Source organism: Scatophagus argus, chromosome 14, assembly GCF_020382885.2.
Source record: "Scatophagus argus isolate fScaArg1 chromosome 14, fScaArg1.pri, whole genome shotgun sequence".
In the NCBI taxonomy this organism is placed as follows: Eukaryota; Metazoa; Chordata; class Actinopteri; family Scatophagidae; genus Scatophagus; species Scatophagus argus.
Window position 1 is genome coordinate 20084685 of NC_058506.1, and position 22650 is coordinate 20107334.

Sequence of the window (22650 nt, forward strand, 5' to 3'; positions counted from 1 at the left end):
TTCGCATAATGAACAACATAGCGGCGAGTGCGTGACATATCAGTGGTACTGCTGCCGCGTCAGTGGAGCAAGTCGAAAAAGTTTTACGGAAGAGTTAGTTTGTCGTAAGTAAACACTGATAGGTTTTTTAAAATCGTCATTAACGTTAGAAGGAACCTTAAGTCACTCAAAATGTCTTCAGCGGACGCACAGGCTGAAAAGTTAGCGATGTATTAGCCGCTAAAGCTAAAATCAGCTGTAGGTTAGCTAGCGGCGTCAGTAAAGGTACCGGTAAGCTAGTTTCCCCACTTAAAGTTGCAATCAACAATACAAAAACAATGGTGGTCCTGAGAGAAGGAATGTGTCCCGGACTGGGTGAGGATTTAGTGCGCGACCTGCGTGCCGCGGACATTAAAACAGGTTGGTGTGTGTTTGTGAGGGCGCTTCATCTTAATTAAGTACCAGACTAGAAATAACAACATGGTTTCTTGCTTTCACAGTGGAGGACCTGGTCTCATCTGACATTGAGGAACTTGCTCAGAAATGCTCTGTATCTTATAAGGTATTTATACCATACAGCACTTAAATATGCAGCTCAGCAAATTCAATTTGATTTTGCTGCTTTAGGAGGAATTGAAGTGGAAAGGAAGACACCCACATGTCCTGCTTGCTATAAACAGAGAAAAGCGGGAGGTTTAGGCTCTGACCAACATCACGTTGATCTTTGATAAACTTTAACCCACACGCAGCATAAGATTCTCTTTGTGTAAGTGGTTTATGTTAATTGGTTGAGAAAAAAAAGTTAGCCTTGATATTAGCAGATCTCTCACAGGGCTTGTTTTGTACAGCCATGGCAAACCAGGTCATGTTTGGTTAAAAAGCCAGACAAAGTTGTTTCACAGCTCAGGTTCAAGTTAAGGTTAGAAATCACATTTTTCTGTTACGATCACACTGTATTGTTTACTGTGCATACAGTAGATAACTAACATCAAATACTGTAAAATGGATGTAATAGGAAATAGTAACATTTTATAAATATTGTAGTAGTACATGAAGCGTAAGGTGTAGACAGTAGAAATGTTTCTAGCCGTCAGGTAAACAAAGAAATTGTCACAATGTTTTGTTTGAACCCGCAAAGAGAGGCCAGCTTTCAGTTTTAGATCAGTTTGCTGTGAGAACCGTGAAGAGAGAGAGCAGAGATCATGAAAGCAATGCTGCCTAACTCAGTTCTGACTTTGTGTGGACAACTAGGAAACTACTTTTTTAAAAATCATATATAGTAGCAACTTTTTGAGACAGCAAATAGTCATGAAGGAGACGCAGAAGGGTCTTCTGGATAAATGCCTCAGTGAATATTTGTGTGGGTGGACAGGGTATGGAAGTCAACTCAGGCTTTTTTGGTAAAAGGCGAGTGAGAGCTTTCACATCAGAGTCTCTGTGCATGCAGTCTGGCCATATATAGAAAAGTAATTTTCTAACCCCAAGGGATTAAAACCTCTGAAATTGCAAGAGTAAGTTTAGTAAACTGCCATATTTATTGTACTGTCTCTGTACTCCTATCACTGCACATTTTCTTCTCACTCGACCGAGAATGAATGGAAGTTTTCACGTAACATCCTTTTGTCCATCACTTCCTGCAGCAGTTCGCCCAGCTTGTTTAGCCTGCAGGCTTCCCCTGAGTTGATACCAAGCATCCCTCTGCTCCATCAGCCTCATGCTGTTGATTTGAGCCGTTGTCGAGCACACACATATACAGCAGCTAGGAGGTCAATCCTAGGTCATCTGCACCAGCACGTTTATCTGAATCTTAACTAAAATATCGTAACTAATTTTTGGACGTGAACTCTGGTAGGAAGTCTTCTATGCCCATGAGAAGAGAACAATCAGAGTGTGAAGCCTGCTTAAGAGCACTAAGAGCTCCTTCTGCAGGAAGGTGGACTCTGAAACATTTAATCTATTTCTCCTGTGATGCATTTTCATGTAAAGCATCACATCCCAGCCTGATTAGTGAACACTGTGTTTTTCATGCAGTAATAATGTCATGTTGTAAGATTCAGTGGGCTGTTGTTCCATGTTTATTAAAAATTCATTATTGTAAGGAAAGTTTTGTCATTTGCACTCTTTCTGATGTGACTCGGCAAACCTCTAGTGGGCCTCCTATGGATTTATCATAAATTTCTGTATTTCCTTTAGAGATTTGAAATGTAGAGGAATATCCCCGTGTTTTGGAAAATGCTATTTCTGTCATGGATGTTTGACTGGTCATCTTAAAGTCAACCGTTGTGTGTGTGTGTGTGAAGAACCACAGCAGGTTGGAGTGTGAAACCATCCACGCTCTATCAGATCGCAAGGCAAAGGACAAAGTTTCCAATTTAAAAAGAAAATTAGCCATGATATGTCCCTGATGGCTGCTGTGGTCCACAAACTGTCAATTTATTTATTATCAAATTTATTATCAGTCATCTTATCATCAGTCTATTATAGAAGGAGAAAAGAGTGGGATTTTGTGGTTAAAGAATGCTTTGGCACGTACCAAGTGACTTAAACACTTCAAGCCTAATTTTTATTTCACTTGACTTTAAGTTAATGTGGAAAACTTCGGCTTCAAAGGATCTTTTATCAGCATCAGTATGCAGGCCGAATGGCTCAATACCAAAAACCCACTAAGGTAACGACTATTGTTCTTTGCTGCCAAGGGATGGGCTGAGGAGATGTTTTGTACTGCTGTCCCTAATAAATAAAAAAAGTTAGCATAGCATAGCTTTTTGGCTACGTTAAAGTAAGTTAACGTTGCATAAAAAGAGATCACAGCACAGCTTGTCCAGTGTTTTGGTACTGACCAATCAGGTTCTTGATACCCATCCTGAATTGCGAATGTTTGGGTTTTTGGCTGGTGACAGGAAAACATGACATGAAGCCACGATCTTCATCTCTGATGGGGATGACATTTTTAAACTTTCTTTTTTTTTTTTTTAAGAACAACACAGTTGTGCAGTGCAACATAAAACTGACCTTAAACAGTAAAGAGCTGAGTATCAAGGAAACAAGAGTGTGGAATCAGAGACTGTAGACGTGAAAATAAACTGATACATATTGCACATTAATGTGACATGATAAGATGTTCAGTTTCATCTGCGTGAGAGTGTGGGTGTGTGTGTGAACGTGTGTGAATTGATGAAGACAGCTATTATTCTGTATGCAGCTGAGTGTAGAGGTTGAAGGGAGAGAGAGAAAGAAAGCGGATGCAAGTGTGATAGAAATGTTTAGATTCCGACATGTAATCATAGAAAACAAAAGATTAAACTAATCAATTACAAAACCATTGTTATCCCAGCACTTCCCTGAGCTGTTGTGGTTGTATACCTAAAAGCACCGCAGAGTGATACCAGTGTCCGTATAAAGTACTGCCCTACGTGCTCGAAATACGCTTGGATGTCCATTATGACAATTAACCTCATTAGATTTAAGTGTTGTTTGAACTTATGTAAGTGACCTGCTGGTTCCATTTAAATGCAAACCTGCCTGTAGCTTCGGTAATAAAATATTAACCCATCAGTGATCTCAGAGAGCACGGAAAGAGCAGACAGTTTGGACATGATTTTAAAATAAATCCTCCTACTCACATCACAGCAAGCCAAAACTTTACCTTGTGCCTTTGGCTTATAATCACAATGGCTCAGTTGGGCAGAAAAATTCCCAATCTGTCAACACTGATCGAGGTAGATGAGTACATATGTCGAGGCTGCTGTGGTGTGAGCCTCATAGACTGCAATTTTATGTATTTCAGGCTCTGTTTGCCATCCGTCGAGTGCTGCTGGCCCAGCACACAGCTTTCCCCGTGTCAGGCGCTGATCTGTATGAAGAACTATTGAGCTCAACAGCCATTATCTCCACTGGAAATCCCAGGTAAAGACAGTTCTGCACACACGGCCGAGCACACGTTTTGTCTTTGGGAGGACAGGGGCGGGATTTAACGGTGGGCTCAGTGAGGTTCGAATCCAAAATCAAATATGGATCCCTAAGGACAGATGTGTGCATGTTCAATTTTAAGAAATTTCTCCAATGTTCAGGTTAAGACACATAAGAGATTTTGTAGTGATGCTTGTTGAAGCGTACGGTCTGATATTTCAGATTAGATAGAAGATAGAAGTCTTTGATTTGTTTGGTTGTAGTATAAGAGATATTTTGAGTGATTAGAAAGATGTAAGGCAGGATAGTTGATACTAACAAAAATTTTAATTTAATTTAAAGGTCATATTTCTCAGTTTCATTATATTTTTATTCATCTTTTTGCATCCCAGCTTTGCAGACCAGACCAGTCCACAATCATGGGATAACATGTAAAATCAATAGTATTGTGCATTACCGAAGATGTTTTGTAACCAGATTCCTCTGCATCGATCCGTTTTATCAAACTAAAATCTTTTCAGTGTTGTTACAATTGAATTTGCATTGACCTGTGCAGGTTGGATATGTATCTTGAGTATGGTGGCTGTAGGTAAAAATACAGCAGGGAAATGGGAATAGTTTCAGAAAGCTCTGTGTGCTACATTTCAGCTAAAGTTGACTGCTTTGCTTGTTCCATTTGGCTTGTGAATGCAGCCTTCTGAGAAAACCAATGTCAGTGATGAGTCCTTTAAAGTGTTTTTACCGTACATTGGAAAATCAAAATTTAATGACTCATAAGAATCCGAAAATTCCCTCTGCTGCATCCTGGCATTGCATTACAGCAGTACTTATACAGCTGTATTTGTCTGAGACTCAGCCATGCTGTGGAAGGTATATAGAGATGTGTGCTGGCATCACGAGATTCAGTCATCTGTATGCAGCCGCAGCCCAAAGTGCAGCAGATAAATTTGCCACTTTAAGAAGGGAAATATTCTTTAGCCAGGACACAGACTGCTCAGGACAAATCCGTGAAATGGACCATCCGGGCATAATTTATTAGATGGTACCGTTGCTACGGTTAAACTCACTGTTTCAGCATAATTAATGACCACAGGTGTTTTTTTTTTCCTTTCTCTCTGTGGCTCTTTTTAAGTGGTTTTCATAAATTAGTTAGAGCATTGGATTAGTGATATGAAAGTGAATCAGCCATGTGAGTAAAAGGTGTTTTGATTTGTGTGTCCTGACTGCGCTCTGCTGGTGAGAAGATGAACTGATGCTCTGTGCTGTCCATGGTGTCACACTTTGCACACCCAGTGTGGTGTGTGTGTGTGTGCTTCATGTCGAGACAGATGAATACATTTCATTGGCGATTTATTAGATACACCTAAAACTAATGCAGTTTTTGATGCTGTTGAATTGTATTGAGCTGTATTGATTAATTTATTATTATTACTATTATACTACTATTATATTTCTTACAATATTTACTGTCCTCATTGATGCAAATGGAGCAGGCAGTACATCATAAATACCTCTCAGTCAGGGTACACAGTTAATGTGGGATCTGCCAGTGACTTTTTAAAATATTTTTCTGCTGGCTCTAAATCTGCACCTTCACAAATGTGAAGATTAGCTGCTTTAGCTTTAAATTACTTTCATAATTTTCTCAACAATCTTGACTTTGCACTTTTGGTATCAGCAAACAAACTTTAAGAAAGTGCCATTTTCTGGGTGTTTGTTGAATTTTAACAAACCAAGCAATGGAATCAGCAGGTTAATCCACACTGAAATGAATTATTGGTTGCAACCCTAAACAAAGTAGTTTAAAATGAGCTCCACTTTAACCAACTACAACAGTCTAATCCTGCTGTTACATTACTGTCCGAGTCATGATGAGCTCCTGAGAGCAGATATCATGTCCAAGCCCATTTTAATAAATGTCATTAAACTAAGATTTATCGACGGACTGTTGTGTCAAACTGCATTAGCTTTAGTGTGTGTAGTGTGTGAAGGATGCTGTAGAGGCGACGCTCTGCGGGAATGTAATCTGTAGATATGCAGAGTGATATCTGCTGCTAGTGCTGAGGGTGAAACCACTTTTTCTCGGCCGATCAGCTGCATAGACGGAAGAGAAGATCTGACTGGTCTGCGTCAGAATCGGTGAACTGGATGTGGAAAACATGACTCGTTAGAACAGCAGTTTGTCTGAGACAACAAATTCTGAATGAAATTATGCAAATGTTTGAGTATTTACACAATGCTCAGTGAAGACTTTTCCAACCTGAAGTCTGAAGGCAGCTGACTTCTTTCCAGTTTTCAGTCACGTCTGCTGCTAAACGCATTTAATGTCTGTTGCTCTTTTAAACGTGTTTTCTCATCCTCCAGTTGTTTTGCACAGTGAGTCCAGAGTCTAAATATCAGAATCAGAAATCAAAAGAACTCAAAGAAATACATATAATATATACTGTACTATAACTAAACAAAATAACCAAGCAAGTTGTGGAAACTTTATTCTTTAAATAATTTCAAATACCTTTTAAATTGCACAGCTCTGTCATGAAGAATTTGTCTTTGGCAGCACAAAAGTACATAAATGCAGCTAGCGTTTCACCCACCTTCATCACAGCTTGTGTAATAAAACACAGAGGTGGTATAATTATTAACAGTGTGTAATGAATGGCATTCGTTTACTTTTATCCACAGATTATCATACAATGTTAACAAAGACAAGCGGAAAGTAAACAAGCTTTTATCAGATTTCCTGCTGCTGTGGTGCTTTTTCATACCGATGTGAATGATGTTGATGGTGGCAGCTAGTAACAGTTTAGAGTTTTTACCAGCTTGTGCATCACGTAACGTCACTTAAAACAAAAGATTGTTGTTTGTCACAGCCTTGAGCCATGAGGAATTCAGTGTGTTCATCTCAACAGAAGCTGACAGACAGACACACGTATTCCACCCCCCATAAGTAAGATGGTGTCGAAGGTGGAATATATGACATGGGGGCAGCCGTGGTCTAGAGGGTAAAGAAGCGACTTGTGATTGGAAGGTTGCTGGTTTGATTCCCCCACCGGACACGCAGGAAAAATTTGAGTGTGGTGCAGTGATAATTTCCCCACCCCCCATTAGCCAGCTGATGTGCTCTTGAGCAAGGCACTTAACCCTCCAATATGCTCCCCGGGCACTTGATGCAGCCCACTGCTCCTGTGTGTTTCACTGCATGTTGCATGTGTGTGTGTTTCAATCAGTGATGGGTTAAATGCAGAGAAGTAATTTCCCAGCTTGGGATTAATAAAGTAACTTAAATAAATAAAAATTCACTGACGCTGGCTGTCATGCTAACACACACGTCGTTCACTCAGTACGCACTAACGTGTAACCGTCCATGACACCAAAACATGCTGCTCTAACGAGTCTTCACTTTCATGTTCAGAAAGTCATATAACCTTTAATGGCCACTTTTTGTGGTGGGTAGGAGGAATCAAAAATGTTCTTTAGAAGAGCTTTTTATGAAAACTAGACTCAACAGCAAAATCCGAGCTTCTTCATTGCCTCCACTCCAATCATGCACTCAGGCACAGACCTGTACCCACTCTGATCTCACTGATGAGCGCAGCCTGTGGGGAAATTCTGAGTCTGTGGCTTTTCAAGGACAATCACTTCCATCCTTCTGAGCCCCGACGAGAACACAGCAGAGCAACATCTCTCTGCAACATCGTCAGAGAAGGCAGGAATAGTGCAAGTATGTCCATCCCCACCAATGCCCCTCTTCACAGCCATGCCATGGGTGATGAGAGTCACTATCAACCGACCGCACGCTTCCAGTGATGCTTAACCTTCAAGCTGGAGGACCTTGACTATGTAGATTTAACTGCGTCGCTGTCACATCCGTCATCGTGCGTGCAGGCAAAGATGATGAGATTCCGCAAACTGCACAGATCACAGGTCTGAGCTTCAGCACAGACAAATCAAAACATTTGCTCAGAGAACAGATGGTTAAAGTCTTTACAACAAGCAACAGCACTCGTTCCTCTGGAGCTGGTGCCAATGCAAACACCTGCGTTCGAGCAAAAAACGAACGAACAAATCAAATTTTCTCATGCATAATGGCTGGTAATTATTATACAGCATGAGAACTTGTTCCAAAATAAAATATTGCAAAATGACAATAGTGTAGGAAATAGTGTAACTAAATTATCCAATAATACAACAAGTATGACTAGAAGCACAGGAGTCAAAGTGTCACTGTGTGCTCTGTTGGTGCTCTGTGCTGTAGGCATTTGGATTAGCACTAAAAAAGTAATTCAGGTTTGATATCCAGCTCAGGCCCAGACCAACACACTATGAAGATCAGCAAATGACATTCAGAGAAAATTCATAATACTTTAGTTCTGCAACTGGAAACAAAATGGTGCTAAATTGATCCAAAAATAACCCAAATCTCAAAGTGAACAAACCTGACATTCATTTTGCACTCGGGTCTGCAGAACTGTTGTTCAGAAACTGATTTCTGATTTCTGCGTTTAAGGTAGCGTAGGAATGTTACTAACTGTTGACAGCTGACTGAGAACCCATGACCTACTTTTAACCTCATCCACACTTCAGTCAGCTTGGTAGGAAATTATTGGGCCTCTGGTGATTTACTGCTTAAGTTTCTTGTAGTGTGAACACATAAAAAGAGATGTGGAACTGAGGTGGAAAAGGTCACCTGTAAACGACCTGACTGAAGATTTAGCCAAAGAACAAAGAAGCCGTAACAAGACTGACAAGGTCTGAAATCTTAAGGAAAGACCCTCCTGCACTCTGTATATCCCTGTGAATAAAGATGGTTAAAGTACCCAACTGAGAATCTTCCTACAACAGTTCAAGGCTTTTCTTCTTAAGGCAACGTTTCAGATGTTTAATTCAGCTGCTAGAACGGGGCCTTGTGACCGTCAGCGCACTGCAGCATAAGAAAACACAAGCAACCGGACGAAACACAAGCAAATAACATGCGCTGCATATGCACACAACAAAAATAAACATAACACAGCCAACTACAGCAAGCAGCACAGACAAACAACACACACACACACTTGTTTCTAGGGGACACAAATTAGCGATGAACCCAGCTAATGTTACTCGTCAGTGTTGTTGGAGGATGAGCTTGTTAGTTTTATCTCTTTTGTTCAACACTGTGATGCCATGATTCAGACATTGTGCTGAATGCGGAATATATGCTGTTAACCTAGCCTTAGCCTTCCGCTTAAAATCCCCCCTCAGTTCAAATATCTGATGTTGTGGATTTGTCTGTTTGGTTGTGTTGCGTGTCCCACATGCCCATATGTTTTGGATGGATGAATATATGTTGGAAAGCCTGTTGTTGAATTGACAAGTCACTGCTGATAAATAACAAAGGGGGTGAATTTGGTGGTCACCTGTGAGTAATTTCAATGTTAATTTCTGTATAGGATGCTGGCCTACGGGGAGGGAGAAAGACCTTTGGCAGTCACATGCTGAAACACTGAGAAATTAAAGAACAGCTGGAGCCAACAAATTCCTCCAACATGGACCCAAATCGGATTTCATTTGACTTGATTGTCAATGATAGCTCGCAATTATCATTATACAAGTTAGCTGACAAAACTTACTAAGACCTCAGCTGCAAAAATGCTTCAAAATGTCTGTTTGGTGCATCTTACTGCAGCACAGTCATCCTTTTAAAACTGCAGACAGGAGACTTGTGGTGGTAAATTTGGCCTTTTGCCTTACATTGTTCACTTCATTACAGCAGTAAGAGCACAGAAAAGCAAGTATAAACCAAATATTTTGATAGATTTAATTTGAAAAACACAAGCAGTGACTGAGCTCAGTAAGAATTAATCAAACAGTGAATGAAATTAGGAACTGGCCAAAGATCTTAGGAACCTTATGCAGGCTCTGTTTGTATTATGTTTACTCTGCTGCAGTGTTTGTTGGCTCCACGGATGTACTTGGACTTAATAGTTTATTACATGGGTTGGCAGTTGTGAGTAATGAATTGTACCTTGTTCCTTGCAGCTTAGATAAACTGCTGGATTCAGGCTTGTATACTGGAGAGATAACAGAGCTGTCAGGAGGCCCAGGAAGTGGCAAATCTCAGGTGAGCATTTCCTGCCTTCCCTCTCCAGGGCTGATCATTCCAGTCACATACATTCCCTCCTTTTTCAGAATACCCTCTTCTCTGATAAAATAAAAAATTGCATACTGGCTGAAATAATACTTTACCGTTTAGCTAAAACAAATTATCCGAGCTGTCTTTAAATATTCCCTGCACGCTTGTCATGTCTTCTAGGTGTGCTTTGGTGTCGCAGTGCAAATTTCTCACCATTTGAAGCAGAGTGTAATATTTATCGATACGACAGGAGGGCTGACAGCCAGACGCTTGCTTCAGATGCTACAAGCCGAAACAAGTAATACGGAAGAGCAGGTGAGTTGACAGCAATTGCGTTTTGAATAAACATTGCGCGATGTGTAATATAAAACCAAACAAACTGTCATTTTGCAGATGGAAGCTCTTCAGAGAATCCATATCTTCCGTTTGTTCGACATCTTTTCTTTACTTGACTGTCTGTATGGTCTCCGCAGTGGCAGGCTTCAGCAGGTGGGTTTGCAGATTTTTGCGTTTTTTTTTTTTGTTTGTTTCTCTTACTTAAAATGTACAGGCAGTCCTGCTGTACCAGGGGAGCCTTTTAGAAAGACAGATGAAATTTTCAGCAATCTAATTTTGTCACATTTTGTATTAAGGCGTCTGTTGGCGGTGGCTCTGTCAAGGCAGTGATCGTGGACTCGGTGTCAGCCGTTATCGCTCCTCTACTGGGAGGCAAACAAAATGAAGGTGATATCTCTTTCTGCTAGTCCATCATAGTCCATCATACCTGAGGCTGTGTTTACACCCGAGCCTGTAAACGCCAAATGCCTGTCTGGAAATAAATCTCACAACAGGCCCCCCACCCCCACACACAAACACACACATGTTTTGGAAGTGTGACACCTAAGTTAGTTCCAGTCATAAGAAAGTGTGAAAATAACACAGAAACTTAAACCCCACCCTTAATTCAAAGAGAACTTCCTTGCTAAGAATTGGTTTATAAAAAGTTCCAAAACTCATCTGACCAAACGCTCATTACAGCAGGATTCATTAATTAATAAAAAGTGTTTTGTTAAAAGCTATAGACACTTTAGAACTTTAGGTAAACATTATCAGTCCATGTGGTCTCATTTACTCAGAAACAAATGAACACCTGACCAACCTCAACCTTTGAGAAAGTTACAGTTCATTTCCCTTCAGGCTCTTTGATTTTTCTCTACGCCGAGCAAGTCTGGTCAAATAGAACAACCCACAAATAACAAATGAAACTAAATGGCTAAGAACATTCAGTATAACAGTGTAACATTGGCACTTTGGGCTGTTTCTCCAAACTGCTTGTTGAAGATCAAAAGAATTAGCTCAGTTCAGAAGATGATTTTGCAATCAGTGAATACTGACATGAAGTATTTACATTACAGAGGAATTAGTAATGTCAAAAAATGGGAATTCTTTAGGCCATATTTGGTTGACTTGTTCACATTCAGTCACTTTTCTGAAACGAACCTCAGAAGACGAGTCAAAGCTCTTGATTGATGCACTATCGAGTTACATCTTCAGAAATGATCCCACAGATACCGGCTGTCTGCCCGGAACGATAAAATGTTCATCTGGGAATAAACCACATAAACTAAAGAGCCACAAGGTGTGTAACATCGGTTCTGGATGTACTATTAACGTGATATCATTACTTCATGTTTAAATATTGTAGTTAAACACCAGTATATCTCAACACCAACATATGTTTCCACATACTGTGCCGCTGAAGTACTTATGGCAAGCTGGAGCAGAGGCTGTAACTGTTGGTTTCAGTCTGGACTAACATTTTAGCATTCTGAGCACACAGTGGCCATCTGGGATCACAAAAATTCCTTGAAGATACAACCTGAGCAGAGAACTCTGTGTGGCTGAATCATACTGAGGGTACAGATGCTGCCGATCACGTCCATACTACATCCTGCTTCAAAGCAAAGTGATACAGTTAAGGAACAGTCAGTGTACACACTAGAACAAGCTTGACTTTGGGGTAAATAAAGGTAGAACCTTAGTTTAGCGTGATAGCTTGCTTATATTTGTTAATCAGCACTGAGGCTGATGGGATTGTCAGTAATTTTGCAGGCATTTGGTCATGAAGCGAAGTATTGGACAAACTGAAATTCTCACCTGATGATTCTGTTCGGCAAAGAGCTGAAGCCCCTGAAAACTTTGTTTCACATTTCTCTATAATGTTGACTAAATAAGCAACCATCAAAGTCAAAGTTTGGGCAAAAGTATTTTTATTTATTGAAAGTTTAACACTCAAACTGCTGAGATGAACCTCGTCTCTGTGCTTTGATCAGAGTCAAGACTGACAGCGCTGGCAACATCAGCAAACCGCACAGGTTTTCTTTTTGCTCTGCCCACTTCACACCTGTGAGAAGAGCAAGGACAAAACCCCCAATGCAGAAAAGACATTTGATAAGACGATTGATAGCATAGGTTTTTAGGGACTTTAAGATGCCGCCGAAGTTATTAAAATTCATGTTGTGAATATGAATGACTGTTTGTACCAAATTTCATGATAATCCGTCTCTTGTTTTCAAAGTCATTGGCTGACTAAAGCTGCTATCCCTTGAGCCCTGCTGTCAAAGTAGCTATAGGCAACATAAGTCAATCATAAGAATATTAAAGACTGTAAATATCACAACGTTAATACTGGAGCCTGAGTTACTGCTCTTGAATTGCTTAGAAAGTACCACTGAAAGACACTGGGAGTATTCTATACACGAACAAACCTCTACAACTTCCTGTGCCTCCAGGCATGTCCTTGATGATACAAGTGGCAGGAGTTCTTAAGACGATGGCAAAGGACTTCAATGTAGCTGCTTTGGTAAGCATGACACAGTCCTTGACGTATTCTACTCTGAATGCAAGATGCGTCAGCAGTGTCAGTCTAAACTCTCTGTAAACCCTTTCACGCTTCCTCTTGTTACTGCCTCGAGACCTGAAGTGAAAACTAAACAAGTTTTTTCATCCTTATTTTGATAAGAAAACAAAACCAAGACAATAAAAACACCAAAAGGTTTGTTATCTCGGGCAATTGAAGGTGTAAAACAAAAAATTTGTTTGTTAGATCAACTGTGTGACTGGAGGTTCTGATTATGTAAAATGTGAACTAATCACATTAAAAAGCATGTACCAAAGATAATTTGCTTTCACCTCAAATCATCAAGTTATTTGAAGTGAGATAATTTGATAGGCTGTTTGATGGTCCCATTAGATTAAAAGTGGAGCTGAAGTGGATCTGATTGTCCTACTTGTATTTTTTTCTTCCCCCTCTGTCAAAGCTTTCATTATCTCTGTGTGCTATACTAAGCCATAAAACAGAATGAAGAATTGGTGTGGAAAAATATTTAAAAAACTAAACATGATGGTGTCTGGGCCTGCAGGTTACAAACCATGTTACAAGGAGCGACAGCGGGGAGGTGCAGCCCGGCCTCGGCGTGTCGTGGAGTCACATCCCCAGAACCAGAGTCCTGCTGGAGCGAGTAGAGAAGGCCGTGGCCGTCAGCCGGTCCAGTCTGCGCTCCGCCACGCTCATCAAGTCTTCCAGACAGGTACTGTGGGCAGCACTGACTCGCACAGGCCAGTATTGATTCTGTAAAAGAGGTTTCGTTGAGAGGCAAATGTCAAAACGTCTTGTTAAGATGGGAGACTTTGATGTTGCGTTTGCCCCCTTTTACAAGTTTGGTTAGATAAAGAAACTCTGCATTTCCACTTAAAAGTGGCTTGCAGCAAGATTTTTCTGAGAAACGTTCACCAGTCATATCAGTGGAACTCACAAAGACAGGCTGTGACAGACGACAGTCTCATTCTGCTGAGCTGGCTCCAGGACACTGGGCTGTTCTAGTGTCATGCACAGCCACTTGTCCATCTACGACATGTGGCAAAATGCAAAACCATGCGTGAGCACTCCAGTTGAGCCGGACCCTGTCCACTGTAAAACGCTCAAATCCTCTGGTAGTTTTCTTGTGAGAGAAGTTGTTATTTCCTGTCGTCTCTGGCTGCTGTTTGGAGCTGTGACATCACCTAACGCCGGCGACAGGGCCTAATACTGCTCACCAAGTGGATCTCAGTCTTTTATCGTTACATTTCATTATCGATTAGTCTGTCAAGTATTTTCACAATAAATAGTTTAGTCTATATAATGTCCAACCAACAGTCAAAAACCCAAAGACTCTTTCATTTACTGTCACAAATGATGAACAAAGGCAGCGAATCCATAACATTTAAGAAAGCTGGGACCAGAAAATGTTTGACATTTTTGCTTTAAAAATGACAGGACCTCATTTAAGTAATCAAGGTACCAGCTTGTCTCGCTAAAGTTTTTAAAACCAGACTTTAAGTGTGTATTATTGACAACAAGATAAAACGCCAGTTGTTTCTGAAAACTGCTCCATAGTCTTTGTTTGTCAGTCCACAAAGGCATCAATTATACATTTTCTTTTTTGGAGTTCTAAAAATGTCCATCAGATGAAACCAGGAAGCGCTTTGACATGACACACTGACAGTAAGCACAGCCAGAATGAATGTTTTATAGTGCGGCCGAGTTGTTTTTGTTTCTTAACCAGTAAATCAACACTGTCATGTGCTCTGCTTCTTAGCCCTGTCACATCAAAGAGGAGTTTGACTTGCAGTGGTGGAGTCGCTCAGGAGGAGGATCGTCGGGAAAGAGAAAACTGGATGAGACGGATCCCTGATGAGAGCAAACTGTGAGCCTCCTAAACGACTCATCAAAGGTACGTGAACGTTTCTGGACCAAAGCCGAAAGAAAACGTGTGTCTTTCAAGTCTCAGATTTCCCTCTTTTGCCGCCTTTGATGCTACATATGACCGTGCAAATGATATGATTGCTAAACTTTATTTCTTCACCGGTCATTAGAATAATGTAAAATAGCTGCAAAATCGACCCATTTAGACTGTGGCACTGGCAGCATAGTCCTTTGGGATGCTCTTTCAGGCCTCTGCTGCAGCATTAACATTTCATTGGCTGTTCTTTGGGTGTGAGAGCAGATTCTAGGATATTTTGACTGTCATGTCAAAGTCAGGGTTTGGGTTATTGATTTGTTTTTACCTGTTGAGAAGAAGGAGGAACAGAGAAGTCCTTCCTCCTTTGTATCTCTCAGGGGAAGCACGGCGGGCTCATGCGGATTTTGCCTCCTCTGAGCTTCAATATATTCATACATTTAATTAAACCACCTCATAGCCTGAAGTATCCCGGGGATAAAAAGGCAAATCTGAGCTATCCTTGAAAGCCATTCAGGAGCAGGAGGCTGTAGTAAAAGCCTTTCAAGCATCTCATCGGATTGCACAAAGAGTCTTAGTGAAACGTAGGCTCGCCCTTCAGACAGATGAGAGTCGGCTTGATTCTAATTCACTAGCTGTGAGCAAGATCTCACTTTAGACTGAGGAACATATTCTGAGTTAGAAACACTTAAGTGTTTTTTTGTTCACTACTAACACTTGTAATCTTTTCTCTGTAAGATCAGACATTAGTCAAATTATTGAATGAACAAAATCCACAAAAGATTATTAAAGATCTTAAATTGTGTACAGCAACAGTTTCCTTACTTCCTTAGCCTTAAAAACACTCATTCCTATGCTGGTGTGTGACAGAGGTTATGCCATGAGAAATCTCTTTCCATCCTATCAGGAATTTATCCACATTTTCTGTGAGCAGCTGCAGTGCAAATTGGTGCAACACTCCAAGCACAATTTGTAGAAAGCAGAACAGTAGCAGAATGATGTTACCGAGACATTTTCATTGTCTTAATCAGTGCTGTTTATTCCTAATGGCTGCAGACATGTTTAGTTGTCAGTTCATGAGCAGGGGTTTAATGCCCCGCAAAATGTTTCACTCAGGCAGTAAAAATAATACATGATGCTGATAAAACAAAAAAAAAAAAAAAAAAGAAAACCCACGTCTTAATTCTGCTGTTCATTTTAAGTCTTCACTGTATTTTATGTTCCACGATCACTTTATAAAATGCATTTCATGGCTTAGAGTTCTCATGTGGAGCTGCTTTAATGACATTTCTTATTGAAATTCTCTTACAAAAACTCTACAGTAACATTTCCTCAGACAGATAAAAAAAGTCATCAGTAACCTGGCTACATCTAACCCCCCCTTCACAACCTTCCAGAGTCCTGAAACTGGCACAAGCTAAAAATTCAACATGTGCTGTATGTGTCATCGGCTGGTGTGCAAGTGTAGGAAACAAATAGCACATCTGAGAACAGTCGGTGTGGAATTGAACACATGGATGTAAACTCTCATAAAGATCAACATGTTGTTTAACATGGATTTAGAGTGAAGTTGCACAGGTGTGTAGTAGTTTTTATTCACTGCATTAACTTGACGCAGAGTATAAATGTGTTCCTTTGTTGTTGTTTTGTTTTTTTATTATTATTATTATTGTTAACAGGGAGGTACGACGCGCCTCTTGCGGATACATTCCCAGATCCAGCTGGGTGAGACTCTCTGGGCCTGGCTGTCCTCTTCAGGTTCAGCCAGCGTGTGTGTGGCTAAGGCGGCATCGTAGTCCGGCACGAGGTCTCCGTCGTACGCCACAAAGTACCGCCTCAGTTTGTCAAAGTCCTGCACGGAGTCTGGCAGGAAAAGCTTCACACCACTGAAGATGTCCAGCAGCGTCTGCGGGAAAGATTCAAACGGTGAGCGGAGCAAAGACCCTCCAGTGATGTAAAGTTCTGCTCAGGCTGCATGGCCTTCGCCTGTTAGAAAACTCCTGCAGGAAATCATGCTTGTTTATACAACTGGCTGTAGAATGTGGCTTTCAAGGGCTGCAACGAATTATTTTATTAACTGATTAACATTTAGATGTTTTTTTTTTTCCCTAACTGATAATTTATTCTGACATGTTTGGATTTAAAAATACTCATTATTACTCAATATTCTCAATTGTAATGTTAGGAAAATCAAGTAACTTTTCATTTTAATGAGGATGCATTTAACCTGATTAACCAATCAGTTATTCGCATTTATGAACTTATCAGTCAGTTGGCTCATTATTTCAATACTACAGTGTTTTTCCACAAAAACGTTGGTTTTATTTTCACAAGTCTGACCATTAGTTCTACCAGTGCTGGTTTGGGTCTGATTATATTGGACAAAGTAACTGCTGAGATTGTGAAATTGTGAAATGAACAAACTGTCTGATCATCAGACTCCTCTCGACTTGGACTTGTTTGTTCTCTAAAACTTTGTCACCGTATCTCAGAAGTTCCTTCAACATTAGCTGATAGGAGTGATGGCCAGAGCTACAACAATAAGCTGGTAGAAAGAGGTTTTAAATAACTGTAAGAACTTTTGAATATTTTTACTTTTCTCCTCAAATCACTTCTATAAAGCAACATTAACCCACCCGAACACGTGGGAGCCGAAAATCCTCTCGTCTTTGTGCTACGGTTTCTGTTTGCTCACGCCTAAATGAAGAGAGAAGCCGTTGCTGACCCACCTTGTCGTTCTTCGGCTCCATTGGTTGAACGGTTGGCTTTGCTTTGGTTTGTCCATTGCTGTGGACGCTTTCACTCTTCTTCACCTGGGAGGAAACAGAAGGTTCAGTCGTTACTCAGACCGTCCGTCTGCTGTCAGGTGAATGTGCTGTGCTGTGCTGTGCTGTGCAGTGCGATACCTTCTTGGCACTGGGGGCTTCTGATCCAGGAGTGCGAGGCTGGGATTTCCCCGCCTTTGGTTTGGGTGGGGTTCCGACGTCTGTGAAGTGAACGCATGTTTTTGATGATGTGTCAAATAAAGTAGCATTTGCAGCACTCGTTCTGCCTGTTGATTTCTCCAACACATCAGCTGTCTACTTTAAGGTTACACTGGTGGTTTGTGGGTGATGAAACATGGACTGCAAAAACAGTCCAGTGGACACATTTGGTAAATTAATCCTCAACAGTGTTGATGACTCATTAATTTGTTATTTTTCAAGCAAAAGTTCCAAATGTTTGCTGCTTTCAGCCTCTCAGATGATGAAGATTTGCTGCTTTTCTTTGCGATACTTCAGTGAATGTCTTTGAGGTTTGAACAAATAAAACGATGAGAAATGTCATCTTAGAAACTGCAATGGACATTTCTTGCTCTTCTGACACTGTACAGGTAAATATTATAAACATGTAGTAGCTTTAAATAATATGGAAACAAACTCTTGCATGATCATCAGCTTGTGCGATTAAAAAGGTAAGAAAAGAGTGAAACTGTCATCCTCCCCTTTACGTTGGTGGTTTTTGTACTTACTGGTCTTCTTTGGCGGAGCGTTTCCACGGGACGAAGACGACGGCGAGTTTCCCCCACTGTCCCCACCTGATGAGCCCTTGTCATCGTTGGATGTCGACGGCCTGGCTGTCACTTTAAAGTCGAAGTTCTCCTTCGATATGCGGTACAGCTCCTAAGCACAGTGACAAAATGACAGCACTTTAGCTGAGGGACGAAATGTCTCATGTCATGAGAGACTGAAGACCCGTGTTACATCGAGATAATTTAGCTCAGGCAGTGTTTGTCAATGTTTGTGGGACGACTGACTGCAAATCTGGTCCTTGTTATTTAAATCACACTCAGGCAGTCCCACGTGGGGCCTTCGTTCAACAACAGGCTTAATTATTACCCTCCTCCCATCACTTACACCACATTGCCTTCCCTTTGTCGCCTACATTTCATCGTATAATCTCATAAAAAATGCATTTAGGTAATTAAAAACATTCCCAGGACATACACTTAAATTATTTACAGCGTTAGGTGCCACTGGTTAATTATTCCACACTGTTCCTTCAGTTAACTGCATTTCAGAAAAGGTTTTCTACAAGCCAGATCCTTCAAATGAGCTGCATCTCATCAAAAGGGTGCAAAAACTAAATATTGTTAATACCACTGCTCATCTTATGTGGTGTACTTCAAAATGGTGATATCCTACTTTAAGCTGGTGCAGGTTGGTGGCCGTCTTCCAGTCCTTGTCATCACGGATGCGCGTCATGCGGGGAAAGCGGATAGAGATGCCATCTGCGGTGTGCATTTCTGATTTGGAAAACTCTGCGCCTGTGATCTCCCACACAGGTGCCTCCTGCAGCAGACCAAACACAACAGCAGCGGGTGAGACATAAAAGACGAGGCAAATATTGGACCGCATCTCCATAAAATGAAAAGCAATTCTGTTAAAATGGGGTTAAAAAGCCATGAACACTACTGTTTAAGAAAACAGGTTTGTGGATTTCATTACCAGGTGCCATTTTTGGACTCGCCAAGCCAGAAAGGTTCATTTCAATCAAATGTTTTCAATCTCTGAAGTTTAACTGAGACTATTTTCAGTAAATAGCACCTCCGAGCTCTGCAGCGTGGGTCATTACCTTAATACGTTTGAGAGTAATTTATTTAAAGAAATTCCTGCAGAAGACATATGCAAGACATTCTTTTAACTCATCCCTCCATTTAAAAGGTCTGCAGACTGCAGATATGCACCTGGGCAGCACATGAACAGACCCAATGGGAAATACTAATGTGCTGAATAGAGAACTCTCACCTCAGGACTGCGGATAATGAAATCTGGATAATAGTTCTTAACGATTTTCAGCCAGCCTGGGATCTTACTTGGATCCTGCACAAAAACACACGGAAAAACGTTAATTTTTGATTTTATTACATTGGCTCAATATTCCACGCAGGCCTCTAAGTGGATCCTCCCTGACCTTGCTGATTTTGATCACATCCAGCTCCTTCTGGAGCCTGGCCAGGGTGGCGTCATCGTAGCCTCCTGAGCACTTGGTGACCGTGCACCATTTCTTGGAGTCTGGATCATAACAGCCCATTAGAAAACTGGACATGATGCCCCCTGGTGGGTACAAGAACACACTTGGCATTAGGAAGGAAATTTAGGAAACTGCTGCCTGTGGAGACAGCAGAGCCACTGATCAACATCTACACTGTATAAACTAGCCTCTTCAAACCCGATTGTGAAGACCCAGTTGTTTTCTGCTTCCCACTTTTGTCCCACAGTCAGTGATGAGAAGGGTTTCATCTGATTTGTTGATTTTTCATTAGCTTGTCTTCGCACTGCATGAGCTGTCTTCATTAGCCATGCTTTTTAGATTTGTACCGTTGTTTTTGCATTTGTTCTGCTTCCACTGTGTTCCACGCTCATTACCCAGCCTTCGCTTTAACAAAAGACATCCTCTCTCTTTGCACTGCAAGAATATTTTTCATATGACATGCTACTAATCTCGATTCTTAGCTTTTGGATTGATAATTTAACAGTGTTGTATTATTGTTCATTTCACCATCCCTGTGCGAGTACAGTTCATGCAAAATGTTTAGATATTTAAGGTCACACAGATTAGATTTTAACCAAATGACCTACAAGGACACGCGTCTTCTTGTCCCAACTCGCATTGTGTACTAAAGAGTCTGTTTCTTTTATTCCAGTGACATATATTAAGAGTCAGCATTGCTGAAACTTGAAAGCTTCTTGCAAATTCCCTCAATGTTTATAGCGTCAATAAAAAAGAAAGTAATTGTAAAAATGTCTAAGTTAACTAATTTGGGTGTCCTCAGAGTCACACTACTCGATTTACAGGAAGTCTCTAAGCATAACTACAGAGCACTAAAACTGTCAGAACAAATGAGAGCATCAACAAGAAATGAATGTACTGTGGTGTTCGGCTGGAGCTTTACAGACCGTTGGAGCCTTTTCCATAGAAGGCCCCCAGCACCACCAGGTCAGCTGTGTCTGCCATCGCCCCTTCGTTCAGATAGTCCTTCTTCACCTTCAGCCAGTGGCGTTTCCCTGGTTCATAGGTGCCCTGAGGCGCACAGACACACAGAGCTCGCTTGTTTCCACTGTGCATACGCACTCACACATTCCCATCAGTTCGTTTCCATTTGGAGATTTCAAAAAATAAAAAACAAAAAGCAACTCACCTTTATGTCTTTAAGCACAAGACCTTCAAGTCCCTCTCGGATGACACGAGTTATCATATCAGCCAGATCTCCAGCCCTCTGACACACACACACGCGATCACACACACAATCATGCATCATGTGCTGTCAAAGATGAACTCATACAACTCTGCACAAATTGGGGGTTTTACTCACAGTGACGTGCTTCATCTCTGAGAACAGGATCCTGTTGGGGACTTCAACCATGTTGTCATGCAGGAACTTCCTGCGTTCACACAGAGGCCTAAAGAATGTGACAGCAGAGGAAAAATGTAATGTTTGTATTATTCACAGTGTCCATAATCACTAATGTAAGCTACACCTCTGATAAAATAAGATGCTACAAATGTCTGGTACACTGGAATTGGATGCAGCACGAAAGTATGAATAAACTGCGTGAAAGGGCTTTAACTTACATGCAAGATAAAATATTCCAGTTTGCCCTCAATTTCTTTTCTTAAGCCTTCAAAAATGCTACTAGTAAAGAAGGTCTGAAATAAAGCAGGCAAAACCCACGAGGAAGACTGAGAAAGTGACATCTCTACTTAAAGTTAAAACCCAAACCCAATAACTAACACAGAGCTTAAAACAAACAGAGCTGTTTGTTGAGCTTTGGATGGAATATTTGAAAAACATGCTTGCGTCATCATGGGATGCAAAGGAAAAAAAAAACCACACACACACACATTACCTCTCCATGAGGCTCACGCCATTGAAGTAGATACAGTCGAAAACAAAAAGGCACACGTTGGCATCTTGAAAGGCTGCTTTCTGAAGGGACAGGAAGTGTGAAACGTGACAACATGGACTGGTAAAAAAACAAAAACAAAAAACAATCTGTGTGACAAAAAGAAATCTGCTGCTGTGTTCTTACCTTGTGTACACCCAAGGTCCCAAAGGGCAGGGGTTTACTCGTCTGCGTGTCAATTAGGAGGACTTCAGCATCCAATATCATACTGTGGCCTCCGGGAAAAGCCTGAGGGATGTACTCCTTGAAATGGGCCACCTGAAAAACATCAACATGAACACATTGGCTTTAACTACCGATGAGAAAGAAGAAGAGAAATAATAAAGTGCATTGCTGTCAACCTGATAGGGATTAAAAAATGTCTTAGATTAGACAAACATTTGGTCCACTTCATCTGGGCTTGTCACCACTATCTGCTTTCATCATATTCTGTAGGGGTGCAACGATGCTCCCAATACAACGTCTGGTTCAGACCTCAGTTTTTGACCCTCAACTCGTTTGTTTTTGTGAATAAAAAACAGAAATGGAACATGCGATCAATCTAAAGAACAGTACCGAGGTAGATTTACTTTTCAACTTAACAAAGTAAACAAAATAAATACTCAGACTAGAACCACCACCTCACAGTTGAATGCCTTCATGTAATTCTGTCATAATTTGTGCATGAATTCTTGAGTTCTGTAGCGTTTTCTTTCATCAGAACATAAAACGTTAGGAAAATTGGACTGCTGTGATCAGACTCTGTTCAAACCCTCACAGAGTGTTAGTCTAGCATTAACATAAATTGCCTAATTACAGTGACTGAGGGTCCATTATCAGCCTTTTGGCTCCCGGCTAGCATGGGCAGACATCATGTCTAAAGCCAGTCAGGGTGAAAAGAGGGTCACACTACAACAGAGACCAGTGAGATCTCTGATAGTAATCCTGCTTTTTTAAGTAGCTGCTC

General features: G+C 41.0%; 2 protein-coding genes across 4 annotated transcripts in view; one reads left to right on the forward strand and one right to left on the reverse strand.

Annotated features, from left to right (window-relative positions):
• rad51d (RAD51 paralog D) lies at positions 1–17799 on the forward strand. The gene is made up of 11 exons (XM_046411766.1): positions 1–399; positions 480–541; positions 3767–3885; positions 9907–9988; positions 10181–10315; positions 10394–10489; positions 10633–10723; positions 12772–12842; positions 13402–13569; positions 14617–14751; positions 16437–17799. The coding sequence occupies exons 1-10, from the start codon at positions 318–320 to the stop codon at positions 14710–14712; spliced, it is 1002 nt and encodes a 333-aa protein (XP_046267722.1). The 5' UTR covers positions 1–317; the 3' UTR covers positions 14713–14751; positions 16437–17799.
• lig3 (ligase III, DNA, ATP-dependent) overlaps positions 15776–22650 on the reverse strand; it is a 15073-nt gene continuing 8198 nt past the window's right edge. For 2 of the 3 annotated variants that reach the window (XM_046411763.1, XM_046411764.1), the window contains exons 10-21: positions 21831–21962; positions 21648–21727; positions 21113–21200; positions 20939–21016; positions 20697–20820; positions 19711–19853; positions 19545–19619; positions 18942–19088; positions 18269–18419; positions 17664–17743; positions 17394–17570; positions 15776–16663 (exon numbers count right to left, since the gene is read on the reverse strand). In XM_046411763.1, the coding sequence (XP_046267719.1) occupies positions 16430–16663; positions 17394–17570; positions 17664–17743; positions 18269–18419; positions 18942–19088; positions 19545–19619; positions 19711–19853; positions 20697–20820; positions 20939–21016; positions 21113–21200; positions 21648–21727; positions 21831–21962 (1509 nt within the window). In that variant the 3' untranslated portion in view covers positions 15776–16429. The remainder of the gene's footprint in view (positions 16664–17393; positions 17571–17663; positions 17744–18268; positions 18420–18941; positions 19089–19544; positions 19620–19710; positions 19854–20696; positions 20821–20938; positions 21017–21112; positions 21201–21647; positions 21728–21830; positions 21963–22650) is intronic. The other variant, XM_046411765.1, reaches the window with a different exon arrangement.

Coding starts and splice junctions, on each gene's coding strand:
- rad51d (XM_046411766.1), top strand. CDS start 318: ATGGTGGTCCTGAGAGAAGGAATGTGTCCCGGACTGGGTGAGGATTTA. Junction 400..479: donor TGCCGCGGACATTAAAACAG/GTTGGTGTGTGT, acceptor TTGCTTTCACAG/TGGAGGACCTGGTCTCATCT. Junction 9,989..10,180: donor CAGGAAGTGGCAAATCTCAG/GTGAGCATTTCC, acceptor CATGTCTTCTAG/GTGTGCTTTGGTGTCGCAGT.